Here is an 18,079-nt window from a genome sequence, read left to right as displayed (position 1 = left end):
GTATAGGGTGGGAGGGGTAGAAGGCAAAACAAATGAAGGCGGGGACATTTCCTCCTCGAGTCGCACATGTCGCGCGCGTTTCTTTGCGAAAATCGAGTTGACGAGGCTAGAGCGTAATTTTTACAAATTTTTTTTCCCGACTATTTCTGTTGCGATACTGTGCATAGTTTTTGTTGGGTCTGCGGTTATCCGTGGATGACTTCACATTCATGTAAAAAAAAAAAGTAATGTTCGCTTAGCAATTTTCAAAGTTAAATTGCAAAAAATAAAATTACCGCAATTAAAAATTGTTCAAAGCCTTCTTCAATGACGGCAAAAGTTTCCAGAAGTCCCAGAATCCTCCGGCGGGTACGTCGCCAGTTAGAATTTTTTATCACGTTAGGTGAAACACTCTGTATATCATATAGTTGACGAGTACATAACTTTTCACGCAGGACATTCTACTTCTAGCAGTGTCGGAATCTCGCCTGTTGGGACCGGGGTTGTATACCTACTGTGTTGCGCAGAAAACCATGTTGGTTGTGCTGTAACACCTACACTTGTGGGGGCGGTATCAGAACACTCCCCACGAAAGCAACGTTGCTGCCAGTGGCACCAATGTCCGATCAATGCGCTGCTGCGTAATTCCTGTTATTCCAAGATTCAACTGCATCAGATGCTTTCGTAGATACTGGCCGCGAAGTGATGAGAAAAATGATGAATAAGACACTACGTGTGGGTCTCACGATATTTAGTCACGGTTTTTTACTGATGATGCCATCGCTTGGTCGCCTATGTGTTGACGCCATCGTGTTCATTCTGGGCGTGGGACGCGAACGCTTTTTTCGAGAATGCTTATTCAGCCAGCGGCATTTCGTGTCTGTTTCTTTTTTCTGCCTTGGGATGATGATGGCCCCTCCTGCATACTTTCGCGAGGGCCTACATCCTGCTCATAAAAAAGTGCAGTTGCTGTTGCCTATAAAAGGGTGTTCAGCCAGAAAAAAAAAAAAAATGAGGCAGCTTATTTGATAAACGTAATTTTGTCCTGAACTGAACTTAAGAATAAGTGTTTTTTTAGTCATTGCTGACGTAGTAAATACGATAACTATGATATGATATGATAACTATGACTGCTTCAGATAAACGGTCGTTGTCGGAACAGTGTAAAAACATTAACACCTACAGAACAGAACTTCACTGCATAACAAGCCAACCGACATCCCGTTCATTTGGTCATTGTTGGATTTGATTTGTTCATAAGGGGAGGCCTACAGGTATGCGCTAAGAACGAAGGCATTAATATATCAGTCTGGGTCTCATTTTTAAGAGCTGCAAAGGTAATGGAACCCCCATCGTCGCGCACAAAACGCCCCACCGCACTTACTTCAAAATCGATAGGACACAGCAGGGAATAAGACAGTGGGAGCACAGCACGGTGTTTTATTGGATCGTTGCAGTCGTTCACAGTGACGTGTTGTCAGTGCTATTCCGTATAACAACCCTGCAAACAATAGCGAAATGATGCAACAAATCTCTCAATGCATGCCGGTCGGTTGCCACACTGTCCGAGTACGCCTGATGTTATATTTTTATTGCTGATGACATACTGGATAGAGACGTGCAGTATAACATGTAAATGAAGCGTTGCACTTTGCGATGCTGCGCAGCGGTACAAAATGTTCACACCACGCCGTCGAGAATACAAAAAACGGACAAAATTTTGAGAATATATTTGTCTTATTCTGCTACTGATTGTCAGTTGGGAATATTGCGAATGTGCTTTTCCGTGCACACACTAAAAGAAAACGGAACTTCACCGCACACTCTTATAAATGAACTTCACCGCATAGCACGCTCCTAGCCAACCATCATCTCGAATGATATAGTTATCTTCCCTGGTTTGTTGAAAACGGGAGGCGTACGCCTTTTTTTTTGTGACAAGTGTCACACAAAAGGCGTACGCCTCCCATTTTCAACAAATCAGGGCAGATAACGATATCATTCGAGATGATGGTTGGCTAGGAGCGTGCTGTGCGGTGAAGTTCATTTCTAAGAGTGCACGACACGCTCCTGTAAGCATTCATCATTCTGAACGATATCCTTCTCTGTCCTGATTTGTTGAAAATGAGAGGCATACGCCCTTTCGTGACACTTTGCGTTCACAGTAAGGCGTACGCCACAAGAACTTCACCACATAACACGCTCCCGGCAAACCTTCGTCCCGACTACTCGAGTGACGTCATTCTCTCCCCTGATTGGTTAAAAACGCGAGCCGTACACCCGTAAAAGGGTGTTCAGCCAGAAAAAAAAAAAAAAAAAAGAGGCAGCTTTAATTTGAAGGTGAACATAATGAACAGGTGAACAGAGCCGTATGCGAGCCGTACGCCTTTTTTGTGACGCCTATTCAGTTATGTTAATTGGCGCAAAAAGAAGTACGCCCCACGTTTTCCACAAATCAGGAGTGGTAAAGGTATTCTAAAGGTTGACCTTTACAGAGCTGTGTAATGAAATTCTGTTTTAAGAATGTGTATAATATATGTTACAAAAAGGCTTTATGCCTGCAAGGACTGCGCGCCTTCTCTTTTTTCTCGAGCGAGAAGTGATGAAGTAGTGATGACGTAGCCTTGAGGGTGTCATACGGTGGAAGTTCTGTTTTTGGAGTGTACGCCGCTAGTTAGCCTGTGAGAAGTAAGTTTGCGAATTTGGGTTTCCCGCGCATTGTAAACACTGCTATTGAGTATTGTCATCCATTGCTTAGAAAATGAATATTTTCTACTGGTGAAGTCCTGACTACACTCTAGGGACAGAACTTCACCGCATAACACCAACTCAGCGTCAATCAGTGCACTGAGTGATACAGTTATCGCTTTTGATTTGAGGAGACAGGGTGGCGTACGCCTTTTTGTGGCAAATACCATGCACTCTTGAAACATAACTTCACCACATGGCACGATCAATGCCAACAATTACACACGGTGATACCGTTGTCACACCTGATTCGTGAAAAGCGCGGGGTGTACACCTTTTTGTGATAATTACCGTAACTGCATAACTGTCCCAAAAAGGCGTGCACCTCCCGTTTTTCAGGTGAGAGAACGATGTCACTCGGGATGAAGGTTGGCTAGGAGAGTGTCATGCGGTGAAGATCTGTCTTAACAGTATAAACAGTGAGCGTCACAAAGAGGCGTACGCCTCCCGCTTTCAACAAAACATGAGAGTGAACGACGTCTTTCTGAATGATGATTGGATAGGTGGAATGTTCTGCGGTGAAGTTCTCTTTCAAGAACGTGGATCATAAGAGAAAAGGCAGCAGAAAGCTCGCGCCACCATAAATTCTACAAAAAAATAACGCAACGTAAAAGGCAGACATTTCTGCGGGTATTCGGCTGAATTTGGACATTCCTTCAAAATCGCCGTCTTCGGGGTTCAAGATGGGATCAGAGTTATAAGTGAACTGGATATACGCGTACAAGTGATAGTATTTATGCAGGAAGGAGGGTTTTAGCATGATCTTGTTTTCACGCTGTGTGATAGAAACAACTGAAAAAAAAAAGGAAAAAAAAAGAAAGTAAATCAGCTTATATCTGGGTCAGTGGATTATCCCGTGATTCTTATTCTCAGTGCTCAGGGTTAGAAATGTGCTCATTGTGGCAGTCTAAAACCGCCGTTTTGCTTGCCTACGAAACCCTTGTGATAGCGCAGCGTTTATGATGCGAGAAACTTCATTGGATGTGTAAAGCATCGGATGAAAGGAATGCTCAAACTCTGATACGAAAATGCCGTCACCCATGGAGTGTAGCTTTTAACGTGCAGCTCTGCGGGTTCTGTCTTTATAATGCCATGCTTCGAAACACTTATTGCGAGCTTATAGAAAAGAAGGTGTACGAAGGCCGAGACACAGCTGGCGCAAAGCGCTAAATTACTGCAGGTACTGCAGGTCGAACGGGTGTATAACACTGCGCAGGCGGTACTCCAGCTCCCTCACTACATAGTATGCAATGCATTTCAGACTTCAATAAGCTTCTTTAAAGTGCTCCCTTGGCTTTCCTGGCTTTGAGCCCGTGATTCTGGATGATGATCGGTAAGTTATCGAGACGTATTCGCGGATAATTGAATAGTAGGACGATATATTGTCTTCGACGCACAATACGGCTGATTAATGGCGGAATATCCGAGGGTTCCGATGTGTTACATGCGAAGTGCGAGACGCGGACCACACTTGATGGCACCTCGACAGCCATGGTTGACTTCGAACGAACTCAAATGCGGAAAAAAGTTCAGAAAACGTGCACAGCAAACAATCGCGTATCAATCTGATATGAATGCGCATTTCTGCAGTCATGCTGGGTCGGATAAATGTAGCGACGCTACAGAAATTTTGATTCGTAAATAGGCGACACATGCCTTACATCGGAGTGCCCTGAATAGATTGGATTAATTGGGTTGGATTGAGAAAAAATACAAAACAAAATCGCCAAGGGTACCTTAGCTAACAGGTGCTTATCGTAATAATGAATTACCCCTCCCATCACGGCAACTACCTTCCAAGCAGCATGTTCGCGACATGGTCAACACAGTTCGATATGCCTTGTGTGTTTTTGTGGATGACTGGGATTAAGAATGTCTCTACGCACAACACACCACCCTGAGTTATACGTCACTGCCACCACGTCACAATACTAGCCAGTTCGTCGGCGCATCTAAAAACACAGCTGATTCGACGTTAAGCGTTGATCTCAGGAGGAGTGATTCCTCTCATTAGATAAGAGTGTGATGATGTAGGCAAAGAATTGTCAGAAGGCAGATAAGAGACGTCCTAGATAGATGGACGTTATTGCACTGTCCCGCAGGTAAAAAGGCAGATAAAGGAAACAGATAATTGAAAGACCGAGGAACCTCTGTGCAGGGAAGTGTGATCTTCATTGGCACAAAGAGGTTACGAAAGCTTGCTGCTCGCTTCTGTATTGTTCGGATTGTCCAATGTCCTATGCACTGCAGCAGAATGTCCAAAACAAACTTGCAGTGACCTCAGACGTACCACTCTTTGAGATCCTTGACGTCCTTCGCTTTTGAAGGAGCCGCCTTAGCTTGTGCTTCACCAGCAGCACCAGCTGGTCTTACAGCTCCGTTTAAGTTATGAGGCGTCGCAACAGGATGATAGGCAACACCTTCATTATGTTGCGCCTGAGCTCGCGCTCCTGTTCTTGGGCTTGCAGGGTAACCAGGCTTGCCCTCATCCACTTTGTAAGTACCTGCAGGCCTGCTGCGGAACTGGTAGACCAACAGGGCTACGATGACAATACTGATGAGAATTCCCGCTATGACCCCGATCACAAGTGCTGTGCTGTCCGCAGAGCTTTTGATGTTTGGCGTAGGCCTTTGATTCTCCCGAGTAGGTGCCGTAAGGTTGGGAATTGGAACGCTGATCACATGTGGGATGCCAGGCGTTGTACGAGGTGGCGGTGCTGGAGCACGAGTTACGGTGAATGTTCTTACGATGCTCCATTCATTGCGAGCCGTGGTCGTCGACGGAGGTCGTGGTGGGACGGTGGGGACGGCTCGGGTCGTGGTCGGAGCTGGAAGTGGAGTCTCGTCTTCCTCGTCGTCATCCTCCGCGGGAGTTTGCATCGGAGTAGGGGGACTGGGGCCGTCGCCTGAGCCTCCGTCGAAGCAGTCTTCGTCATCAGCTGCACATGGGAGACTTGGTGCTGGTGGAGCCGTGGAGAGTGGTGGAGGTCGTGGCTTACGGGTCGGTTGGACGTAGACGGCGGATATGAGGTCGTCTCCTGCGAAACATTAGGATGAGTGTTAATGCGGGAAAAACAAAAAGGGAGAAGGCGTAAACTAAATCACATATTCCTCACCTGACCCGACACCGTCCAGTCCACAGTCATCGTCATCGCTGTCGTAGCAGCCGGAGCCCTCGGAGAACACCAGGTCATCGCCCTCGAATGTTCCGGGAGGAGCTCGCGGTTGCTACGGGTACATGTCGTGTCATAATGTAGTCGCAGCATGCCCCAAACGGACAGCACTGTTCCTAGAAGCCTGTACTAACCTGCTGCATCTGAGATTGCCTCGGAAAATCGTACGGAATAGCAACAAGCAGTTGCACGTCTCCTTGGATGCGAATTCTTGGGTCGTTCTCGGCTGCCAAGTCGAGAACGCGGAGGCCGTCGAAGACAAAGCCGGCCATGACGCCCTCGAAGCCTCGTGCCACGGCATCTGAAATGTCGTCACCCACACGACCTCCTAGCTGAATCCTCGAGTAGGTGCCGAATGTCGCAGGTTGACGATCTGCACGGTAGAAGGACATCAGTCATTCGACTCGTAATGTTATTACCAGGTAGATGAACTACGATACTGTTGGTAGTACACCTCACTACACAAACATGGCCAGAGGAATGCCACAAATTTCCAGAGACATACGTACGCCTGGCCAGTTTGGAATGTGCGGGGTTCCTATTGTCCACTTGCACCGTTGTGTTGGTGTCTGAGCGTGAGACGCGCACGACATGGTAACGGGCGTCGTTCACTCGAAGCTCGGGATCAGCCACGGTGTAGTCGTCCGAGCCCACGTTGTAAGTCAGAGCTAGTTTGCCTCCAGCCTAAAATAGCCACAAATTATGGTCTCGTCGGCTAGCGATGCCACTATGAGAGCCTGCCCATCACGAACGTAGGAAAGAGCGGATTCAGCTCGTGTCTGTCAGTACAATGTCCTATTTGACAGCAATATCCGTCGAATATCGGTTATCCAGTCTACAAATGTCAGGACAAGGTGGACACCTATCCGATCAACATGAAATGCTATCTCACAGGCAATGTATTTACGTACGATGTGCAGTTGTAGGAAATCATCAATGCTGTCGGCCCGCACCAGGACAGCGTCTTCGGAGGTGGTAATGAACCCCAATGCCAAAGCGTCCCACTTGGCAGCTGACGGATCTCGAACTTCGGGCGACCGGTTTAGTGTGATGAGTCCCGGTCGAGGACCAAACTTGTAGGCGACACTCTCTTAAGGGGAATACTTTTTTAAGCACAACGATCACTTTGGATACACGGGAGGACTCTGTATACGAGCGTGCCATACCGTCAGCACAGGATGGGCCGCTGAAGGAGGTGAGGTAGCAGTCGCAGACATAGTCGTTCCAGTTCTGGACGCATAGCCCATCGTTGTGGCAAGCTCCTGTAGAACACTTCGTCGTAGAGCCTGCAAAGTGATTGTAGTCTTTCTAGAGCGACCAGATCGTGAACATTCACAGGTACGGATGTTGCTTCGTAAATAATTTCCTCTTTGTGAACTGTGTGTGCGCTCAGATACGAATATGGGTCACGTGGGATAACCGGTTGCACACGCTTGCGTTTCACTTGCCCGTGTTCGCTGGTAAATCAGTAACGCAATCGACTGCCTCCCTATTTTCTGCCATCCGCTCCCAATGAATTATTCGTTTAAGTGCTCAGTGCTCGAGCCAAGCATCATGGAGCAGTTCGTCGCGATTTCGGTCAATCAATATCAACGCGAAAGCACTGGAGAGGTGATTGAAGAAAAGCACATTCAGTCTTATGTGCTATAGGAGAAGCGTTACATGGCTTCCGTATCGCCTTAGTTAGTGCTTTGTCGTGCCATGCTGTCACAGCTGACACATTAAGCTTGCTTTGTGATTATAACCGCATCAATCTAATGCTGTATCTAATGATTCTGTCGACAGTATCACCTGCCATCCCGTATAACTCTATCATATGATGGGCATCAATGCACAGTTGGAGGTGTGGTCCACACGTACTATGGCATCCTTTGCTCACGAGCGAGCTTGGAATAATGGCGTCTTCGACGGGGTCCAGGACTTCACCGTTGAGGTCAAGAGAGGCAACGCATCCCTGGAAACCGGTCCTCGACGACACCAGCTTCGGCAATGACGGGTAGCGACGAACTCCACCAAGGTACAGTAAGCCGTCCAGGTCTAAGTGGACATTGGGACCAGGGCTGGTGATTGTTGCTACGGTGTCGTCCACTACAAGGCTGTGCTGGCGCAGCGAAGAGCGCGATACACTCACTGTATGCCAACGATTGTCGTTGAGGGGATTCTGTGTGTTGGAACGAACCTGAAAAGACGTCGTGAACAGCCGTGACTAGATTATATGGGGCGTGGTGGTAAGTACATGTTCATTCGAAGGAAAGTGCGTATAGGAGAAGTAAGTCAAACGCACTGCACGTAATTCATATTCGATCCTTACAGGCTTAGCACTTGCCGATTACCACAGAGGCATGGATGTTAAAAAATTGATTTTAAAAGTTAGGTTGAACACCAAGTACAACGAGCAGCTTCCCGTTACATGTCTTGTAACGCTTACAATATATCCCCAAGAGCACCTAATATCCTCTGGATGTACGAATCCGTTAGGACACTATTCGTACATCCAGAGGATTCTCGGTATTGTTGGGGTAAGGATCTTCCCTGAATCGTCCAGGCATAACGCTGTTGGAGGTCAACTGATTTATCCGGCTGGAAAAACGGATTTGTTACAGAACTTTTCTCAGTTTTACCAAGTTACCGTGCGTTAGTAATGAGAAAATTGAATTGGCAATTAATTTCCTGCAATGAACGAAACAAAATCAGGCTAATTCCATCTTTGGACTTTGATGTATTGTGACAATAGCTGCGCCAAAGGCTGTTACACAGGTGGTGGAACTGACAGAACTGCTCCGCATGACAGGCTGCTGGCTAACCATCTCTTGCACGACATCGTTCTCATCTTTGATTTGTTAAATCCCGGAGGTATACGCCTCTTTGTGACACTTGTGCAGTTATGTTAATTGTCACAAAAAGGCGTTCTCCCCGCGCTATCCACAAATCACAAGTGGTATGTTGACGTGAGCGCAATGTCGGCACAGTCTAATGGCAGCACACGTGACCTGCAACCAGAGAGGTATGGCTTCAATTCCCGCCGTAAGCAGTCTTTGACTCTTCGTGCAACTACCATCACCTGTCCTGGCACTATCACTTGTAACTACACAGGTATCACACGTGCGCGGCGTGTTTAGCAACGTCCCACCAGTTCAGTCAAAATAACGTCACAGCGAAGAATGGTGGTGCTATTTATTGGTCATTTTCAAGTTAACTTTTCTTTTCATCATAATGCGTACCTTAAATGATGTTTTTTTTTAAATATATGTTAGCGCCGCGAAGCAACTGTGGCTATGAGCGGCGTACAGACGTGGACTGATGGAGAGAGGACAGCAGGAAGGAATGGAGGACAGCGGGTTAGTATGCCTCCTGTGCCGACTTCAGTGTGAACTGTTACGTGCCAACATTCATCTGGAAAGTCTGCTGAAAAACCCTCAGACTACTGGGATTTGAACCCGCGTCACCCTTCCCCCCAGTCCCTGCGTGGAAGGCGATCATCCTGACCCGCCACGGCCTTAAATGATGAGTTCAACGGGTACATTAACAGCAGAACAGTAACCTTCACTTTCGTGTGCCACGGTTGATGGCACTTGACAGCAGCTTCTCAGATGTGTTCCTTTACCGCATTGTATATAGTGACAAACCTTAGCCCTCAAGATGAACCTAAATATATCGTGCGGTCTCGCAGAAGGAATCAAGAAAGTATTTATAGTTTCCAGGGACAGATACACAAGCGGAAGGTGAGGGACCGGGAGATGGAACTATTTTAGTCGCCCAGCTCATTTATTCAAGAAACGACCTTCTGTAAACGTTGCATGTGACAACGGCCTAAGGACTTTACGAGGGTGCAACCACCTCAGTGCAACCTTTCTGTCATCGTTATCTACGTTTCCGAGGATGACGCAAACGTTTATTTCTGCCACGGCACCAGTAGGGTTCTGGGGTAGTTTACCTTCCTGGGTCCATCTCCCATGTTGAAGAGGTAGTTCAGGTGTCCATCCACAAGCTCTATGGCGATGAAATCTTGCCCCTTGCCGGCGTTGTACAGTATGAGGCCCGATGGCTCCATTGTCTTAAATTGGAAATACAGGTTCATAGAAGAGTATGCTTTGAGCTGTGGTAGGGCAACAAAAGCCAACTTCGACCGGAACATCACTGGATGGTGCACCAACTGTTCCTTCTTGCCAATCTGGGCTGTCACCTAAAATAATCAGATGCAAGGTAGCTTCGCGGCAGTGTCTAACGCGCGATTAATATGGACATACGTGGAAGTTTGTAGAATGACCGGTTCCGGCTATTTCGAACAGGTTTTGTCCGTTGAATCGGAGATGCTGCATGTGACCAACGAACCCTGGGACTTCACGTGCAGGAACCGTCTGGTGGGCGACGTCCCTAGCGACAGCTCCCACATGCAGCGATCGGACTTCTAGAACCTTGTGCTGCCCACGGAGTTCTGCAACCAAGAATACTTGTCAATTTGTTTTTGCGACCTACGGGATGTCCGGACATGAACTTTATAATCTACACACTGAACTGAGATGGGTAAGCTGAATAGGAATACTTTTGTCGTGGTGCCCCTTAGAAACCGCTGGTGCGATTTCGTTTGCTCCCAATGCAAGGAACGTTGTAAAGCAAAAAACGCATGTTAATGCATAGGTCGTTGCAACCTATGCAAACGACTCAATATTTCGTGACTCAGTCAGTCAGCAGGTCTTCGGCGGCCGATATACATCAAGCTACATGCTGTTGACATTTGATACTACTGTTGATGCCCGTTGCTATCTGTGATGGCAGTCCGTTTTAACCACGACATTGCTAACACAAGCCTTTACAGTTCTGCGCGAGAGCAAAGACTGACGTGGGGGTGAAGGGGATCGACCGAGGTATGAAGCATTACGTTACACTAGAAAGCAATGAAACGAAAGGAAGCCCCACTGTCATGGCCACCAGTGCACGCAATTATAGAAACCTTCACGACTTGCCTCCAGCCGTGGTGTCTTGGTCGATGTTGACTTCAAGCCGGTGCCCTCTGCGGTTTATTTGAAGACTGTGCCATTGATCATCGTTTAGACCGTGCCCAACGTAGAATATCTGTATCGCAAACGATAAGCACCGATATGGTTTAGATAACCATCATTATTGGCGGGAGAGCCGAGCCACGTCACCTTGTTTCCGTCTCCCAGGTTGTAGACAACCTTGAGCCTGGCCGACTCCAAGGAGACGGTAGTGAAGGAGTGGTGCGACGCAGTGTGACCTCGTGCGTCCGGTGCTGTGGCCAAGAGGAGCCCGTTGGGCCTAGGGCTCCGGAAACGAAGTCCCACGTGTTCCGCTTCCGTACGAGAGCTCATGTGTACGTGGACGAGCTGGTCGCCATCGAAGCTTAACGACGCCGCGTCTGCAGGAATATTAAGGTCTCGTACGATCATCATTATATCAGAGCAACATAAAGAGCACGAAGATAACTATATACAACTGTTCTTTATATAGTTACTGCATGTTGTTTTCTTTTCCAGTGTTCATTTTGAGGAAGAGTACCACATGAGAGTCATATAGTGTCCGGGAGAGGAGAAATAAAAAAAAAAAGGTTTTGCAGTGAAGGTTAATCATAAAAAGTTCGGACCTGTTACTTTGCGCAGATTCATGGATTGTTAGCAGATCAGCCACGTGCTACCAAAAGGAAACTGAAGTGTACAATTGGTGTGGTCAGGGACGGATCCGGGATTTTTCTGAGGAGGGTGTCCAGCCATGGACAGCATGCTAGACACGCGATCTAGGGTCAATTAAACACTATGTGAAGAGATAAATTGAAGAGGGGGTCAGGACATCCGAATCCCACCTCCAGATCCGCTTCTGGGTGTGGCACACTCAAATGAATACACCAAAGTCAGAGGCTCCTGACGGTGACAATGAGTCGACGAGTGAGTCCCAGCAAAAAGGGGAAAAAAAAAAAAAAATACGAATGAATCACAAACTTCAAGTGGGGAAATTCTCCGCTCCAGTATGAGAGCGTTATCGCATTGCCATTGGGTCTACAAGGGTCGTTTAAGTTTATCCGATACTTTTATTTCTTTAAATACAATGAAAAATTCGGGGAGCACAAAACTACGTCAGTTTTTCGAAGTATTCACCGTGCGCCTCTAGACACCGCTGCCATCGCTGTGGCAACTCTTTGATGCCTTTGGCGTAGAAAGACGTGGGCTGCTATCGTAGCCACTGCAGGACATCTTTCTGGAGGGTCTCAATCTGTGTAGAACGTCTTTTCGCCAAGGTGCTCATGAAGGTACCCAAACAAATGGTAATCGCTTGAGGCCAAATCTGGGTGTAAGGGGCATGAGGCTATACCTCCCAGCGCATTTTGGCTAGGGTTGCTACCGTCAAATCCGCCGTGTGAGGCCGGGCATTGTCACGAAGAAGAATGGCCATTCCGGACAACATACCAGGCCTTTTCTTGAGAATTGCGTTTCGCACGGGAACTTTTATCAACGTGGAGTTGTACTGGGCATTAATCGTAAACCCCTCGCTCCAAGAAGTCCACATGAACGACACCCCGTATGTCCCAGAAAACAGTTCCCATGGACTTCCCAGCAGACGGCTGCATCTTGCTTTTCTTTGACGGCGGGGAAGCCTTATGTCTCCATTCCGTGCTGCTGCTTTTTGTCCATGGGGTGAAATGACGCATCCAGGTTCCATCACATGTGATGGTTGATTGCAAAAATTCGACTCCCTCGGACTAAAACAGGTTCAGCAGCTGCTCAGAGACTACCACGCATGCTCCCTTCTGGCCACAAGTGAGGTGTCGGAGAACCCATCTTGGGCAGCCTTTGCAGAACAGTGAGTGCTCGTGAACGATTGTCTCCACATTGCCGATTAGTGCCTGTAGTCTTTGCAAAATTTCAGCTGGTTTGACGTTCTCCTTTACAAGGAACTTGATTATGCATCGCTGCTCCACATTTACAGGCACACTGTTCGCATGATAGCTGCCGCTGCTGCACGTCCTGCAGCAGAAAGAAAATGCCCCGCGGGTCCTCAAACCATAACCTGAAGCTGCAGGGAAGCAGCGCGGGATTTCTTTGCTCCAATATATGGGGGGGGGGGGGGGGGGTGCCCGTGCGTGCGGCACTGGCAAGCTGTACATTATTGAACTCCGAACCAATGCATCCTGATGCGTAAGAAGATCCTCCTCGTCTCTGTCCCTGGAAAGTCTCCTGATAGATTTCACTTTCTGCTTACAGAGCTGACTATTTCCAGACAGAAAAGCTCTGTAGCACTTTGTGCTGACACCTTTACGCTTAAGCATCAGGTGCGTGCAACTGGTTGTTACTGCCCATTACGCCGGCTTCCAAACATATCCTTGGTGTCGGCGCATCCAGCCTCTGTTCCACGTGTGGTGACCTCCATCACATCCTCCTGGTCTGCGGACAGTACGATCGCGAGCGTGTCCTCATGGAAACTGCTCTGCGACGCGTCGATCAACGTCAGTTCAGCTTAACTAACGTTCTCGGGCCATAGTCCGACCCCTCACATCAGATGCAAGGCCTACGAGTTGTCGATGAGTTCCTCTCCAGTTCTGGACTAATAGACGCACTCTAATAGGACATTTTTTCTATCATCATCCCTTTCTAAAGCAATGGGGCAGTGTACAGTAAAGCGGTTGTCTGTGTAGCGTCCTGTCTTGAGTTTGATTATAGAAAAAAAGCGCACCAACCACCGGTCCTGTCTTCTTTCCACATCATGTCTACGTTTCATCCAAACCAACCCGCTCGTATCAGTGCTCTTGCAACTTTCGTTTTCTTTTCGTCGCGGAATTTTAAGATAACAGAAACTACTTGAATGGGATACAACGAACAACTGCCTGTTTACAGGGAACGTGTTGAGTGTAGCAGAATTAATGTGACATTCACTTCCAGTCGGCCCATGACGCATACTAACCCCCCCCCCACTCCTTTCTGCTGTCCTCTTTCCATCTGTCCACATCTGTACGCCGCTCATTGCCACAGCTGCTCTGTCTTTCCGCAGATACAACCGACGTTAGAACGTGAGACCGTGGCGCTCTCTGTGAGGTGCGGGCGGAAGCCCTTTGGCGCAAGTTTCTCCCAGCGTGAGCGTGAGGCGCGTGCGGAAGCGCTTTACTGGGCGCTTCAGGCTTCAGACACTCTTCTGCCGACTCCAGAACCTACCCCCCTTTTTTTATCTCCATTTACACCGTCTCTGTAAAATAAGAAGAAACATTCTTTGACAACAGGGAAACGGTAATGGCATAGTGCTGCGATTTTTTTTTTTTGCCATCACAGTTCCACGCAGCTGTTTTCTCCTCCAATAAAGAATGTTTGTAAACAAATGACGTCACAGTATTCGACAGCGCCACTAATTTGGTAGAGTCGAACAAGTTGAACTACGCTGGAAGCTAGAGGCGAACACGGTCGCGCCCGAAAGCCACGTTCTTGAGGGGATTACGACCTTCGGTCCTACTTTTCTTTCAATAGACCTCTCCCTGTTTGTAAGCAGATGACGTCATATTGTTCGACAGCGCCACCGATTTGGTAGAGTTCAACTATGCACGAAGCTATAGAGGCGAACAAGGTCGCGCCCGAAAGCCACGGTCTTGAGGGGATATCGATGGTCCCTGAGAGGGACGCGACCTTCGGTCCTACGTTTCTTTCAACAGGAGGCAGCGAACAAGTGTCAATTCGTGGAGCCCAGCCCTCCCCTTCCGATTTGTTTCGGTTTCAGTGTGTCTACCAACGTCATGATGACGTTCCTCGGGTAGAGGTTTATAGGAAGCAGCGAACAAATGCCCATTCGTGGAACCCAGCCCTCCCCTTCCGATTTGTTTCGGTTTCAGTCTGTCTACCAACGTCATGATGACGTTCCTCGGGTAGAGGTTTATAGGAAGCAGCGAACAAATGCCCATTCGTGGAACCCAGCCCTCCCCTTCCGATTTGTTTCGGTTTCAGTCTGTCTACCAACGTCATGATGACGTTCCTCGGGTAGAGGTTTATAGGAAGCAGCGAACAAATGCCCATTCGTGGAACCCAGCCCTCCCCTTCCGATTTGTTTCGGTTTCAGTCTGTCTACCAACGTCATGGTGACGTTCCTCGGGTAGAGGTTTATAGGAAGCAGCGAACAAATGCCCATTCGTGGAACCCAGCCCTCCCCTTCCGATTTGTTTCGGTTTCAGTCTGTCTACCAACGTCATGATGACGTTCCTCGGGTAGAGGTTTATAGGAAGCAGCGAACAAATGCCCATTCGTGGAACCCAGCCCTCCCCTTCCGATTTGTTTCGGTTTCAGTCTGTCTACCAACGTCATGATGACGTTCCTCGGGTAGAGGTTTATAGGAAGCAGCGAACAAATGCCCATTCGTGGAACCCAGCCCTCCCCTTCCGATTTGTTTCGGTTTCAGTCTGTCTACCAACGTCATGATGACGTTCCTCGGGTAGAGGTTTATAGGAAGCAGCGAACAAATGCCCATTCGTGGAACCCAGCCCTCCCCTTCCGATTTGTTTCGGTTTCAGTCTGTCTACCAGCGTCATGATGACGTTCCTCGGGTAGAGGTTTATAGGAAGCAGCGAACAAATGCCCATTCGTGGAACCCAGCCCTCCCCTTCCGATTTGTTTCGGTTTCAGTCTGTCTACCAACGTCATGATGACGTTCCTCGGGTAGAGGTTTATAGGAAGCAGCGAACAAATGCCCATTCGTTGAACCCAGCCCTCCCCTTCCGATTTGTTTCGGTTTCAGTCTGTCTACCAACGTCATGATGACGTTCCTCGGGTAGACGTTTATAGGAAGCAGCGAACAAATGCCCATTCGTGGAACCCAGCCCTCCCCTTCCGATTTGTTTCGGTTTCAGTCTGTCTACCAACGTCATGATGACGTTCCTCGGGTAGAGGTTTATAGGAAGCAGCGAACAAATGCCCATTCGTGGAACCCAGCCCTCCCCTTCCGATTTGTTTCGGTTTCAGTCTGTCTACCAACGTCATGATGACGTTCCTCGGGTAGAGGTTGATAGGAAGCAGCGAACAAATGCCCATTCGTGGAACCCAGCCCTCCCCTTCCGATTTGTTTCGGTTTCAGTCTGTCTACCAACGTCATGATGACGTTCCTCGGGTAGAGGTTGATAGGAAGCAGCGAACAAATGCCCATTCGTGGAACCCAGCCCTCCCCTTCCGATTTGTTTCGGTTTCAGTCTGTCTACCAACGTCATGATGACGTTCCTCGGGTAGAGGTTTATAGGAAGCAGCGAACAAATGCCCATTCGTGGAACCCAGCCCTCCCCTTCCGATTTGTTTCGGTTTCAGTCTGTCTACCAACGTCATGATGACGTTCCTCGGGTAGAGGTTTATAGGAAGCAGCGAACAAATGCCCATTCGTGGAACCCAGCCCTCCCCTTCCGATTTGTTTCGGTTTCAGTCTGTCTACCAACGTCATGATGACATTTCTCGGATAGAGCTTATAAGGAAGGTCGTACAATCTGCAAGCCCGTGTATTACTGCATACCTTTGGCACATACTGGTCCCGCGTAGGCTGTGTGTGAACAGTCACAAAGAAACCTGTTCCAGCCTTCGGTGCATCGCCCGCCGTGCATGCAGGGTTGAGAGGGACATTGAGGTGGCCCTTTATGGCAGGAAGGCCTCACAGCGCCGGAGTCTTGCTTCTGGGCATAGGAAGCGATGTCCACCGTGTTTCCGTTCACGACCATGTCGCGCAGGCACCCCACGAAGCCACGGTGTAGTTGTGCGGACCACAGCTCGCTCGGAAGCACAGCAGGCCAAGACGTTTCCCGACCTGTCGCGCCCAAGCCTCCGACGAACAGTGGGCCTTCCAGGTCGAGTTGGTTGGAATTTCCTATGGGCGTATCAAAAGAATGGTTGATTTGATTTGATTGTGTTGATTGGGCAAAGGCTTAGAGTTCGTCCAGTATAGGCCGGATGATGAATGTCATTTAACGAAAAAAAAAGAACTTGTATAATGGGGCAAAACACGAAACTCTTGAGTGGTACCAGAGCATAACGGTGCAAGGACACTATAGTTTGCCGTAGATTGTAAAAATCCGAGTGCTGGACAAACAAAAACCCCTCAGGCAAAGTAGCGTACATAAAAGGATAATACGCTACACATACGGTAGCTCATGGTCATAAATTGTCTGGCGAGGTAAAGTCGCGTTACGTGAGGGCACCATTACCACCACTACCACCACATAAGGACGCTCACCCTTTTTGAGGCGTAGTTCAACGTGGTCCGCCCTTAAAGATTTCAGAATTCGAAATTCTTCAGGCGTGTTGCGAAGCACGCGAACTCGCAATAGTTGTAGCATAGTCGACGGCGAACGGCTAATAAGCTTCGTATCAATCTGAGACTCAAAAATGTAAGTTACAGAGCTCAATCGCGTCTGCCACGCCGCAGAAGGCCGCATTCCACAGGACCCAGTGCGTCGACCAAGGCAGCTACAGTACTTCGCAGTGGCAGCATTCATACTCAGCACGCTTCTACTGCCCGCTGTTGTAATTTGTAGCATTCACATCATTCAACAGATGATATTCCTCGTCGGTTTCAATGAGTCGGGTACCAACATAACGAATTTCCAGGAAAATTACGAACAAAAGAACTTTATAGTCCTCACCTGGTGTACTAAACTCCTGCACGTCATCATCGGCCGTAAGCCTTCCTGAGCGTCCAGTACGACTCAAACCGACTCGATGCCAGTGGCCGTCATCCAAACGTCGTGAAGACGCCCGCACTTTAACGGCGCCAGAGCCGAGATTAAGCACAGCGAAGAGGCGCCCGTCCAGGAGTTCCAGAGCGAAGAAATCCCCTTGCGAACCGCGGTCGTACATCAGGACGCCATCGGGTTCCACGGTGCGCAACCGAAAGGACAGGCTTCCACTTCGAGGATCTTCCCAGCTGGGTAAAGCCTAAGAACAGGGACACCTTCTCTTGAACGACTGACACAGAAATGTTCGTAAACATCAAAGTGATTGAAAGAAAGATAGGAACGCTAGCGAATTAACGCTCTCCCAGCTAATGTGGATCTCATAGTATTACTCTGGAACTGAGACCAAGTACAGACCCGCCATGGGTGCGTGCTTTGTGACGCTTCTTCACATGGGCGTTCCCAGAATTTTTTCCAGAGGGGGGGGAAAGCGCTTTTAGGGGGGGCGTGAAAACCCCCACCCCTTACCAAATATATTTCTGGAGGC

The 18,079-nt window shown here is 48.4% G+C and overlaps 1 protein-coding gene across 1 annotated transcript in view; it reads right to left on the bottom strand.

The window, feature by feature from the left end:
- Positions 1-1,404: 1,404 nt before the first annotated feature.
- LOC135398674 (neurexin 1-like) overlaps positions 1,405-18,079 on the bottom strand; it is a 36,145-nt gene continuing 19,470 nt past the window's right edge. Inside the window, exons 11-23 of the mRNA XM_064630059.1 lie at positions 17,503-17,794; positions 16,380-16,727; positions 11,048-11,277; positions 10,865-10,973; positions 10,148-10,335; positions 9,835-10,083; positions 7,761-8,079; positions 7,067-7,186; positions 6,812-6,990; positions 6,410-6,584; positions 6,035-6,273; positions 5,844-5,955; positions 1,405-5,765 (exon numbers count right to left, since the gene is read on the bottom strand). Of these exons, the coding sequence (XP_064486129.1) occupies positions 5,008-5,765; positions 5,844-5,955; positions 6,035-6,273; positions 6,410-6,584; positions 6,812-6,990; positions 7,067-7,186; positions 7,761-8,079; positions 9,835-10,083; positions 10,148-10,335; positions 10,865-10,973; positions 11,048-11,277; positions 16,380-16,727; positions 17,503-17,794 (3,318 nt within the window). The 3' untranslated portion in view covers positions 1,405-5,007. The remainder of the gene's footprint in view (positions 5,766-5,843; positions 5,956-6,034; positions 6,274-6,409; positions 6,585-6,811; positions 6,991-7,066; positions 7,187-7,760; positions 8,080-9,834; positions 10,084-10,147; positions 10,336-10,864; positions 10,974-11,047; positions 11,278-16,379; positions 16,728-17,502; positions 17,795-18,079) is intronic.

Source organism: Ornithodoros turicata, chromosome 6 (assembly GCF_037126465.1).
Source record: "Ornithodoros turicata isolate Travis chromosome 6, ASM3712646v1, whole genome shotgun sequence".
In the NCBI taxonomy this organism is placed as follows: domain Eukaryota; kingdom Metazoa; phylum Arthropoda; class Arachnida; order Ixodida; family Argasidae; genus Ornithodoros; species Ornithodoros turicata.
This window is presented reverse-complemented; position numbering and strand designations above follow the sequence as displayed.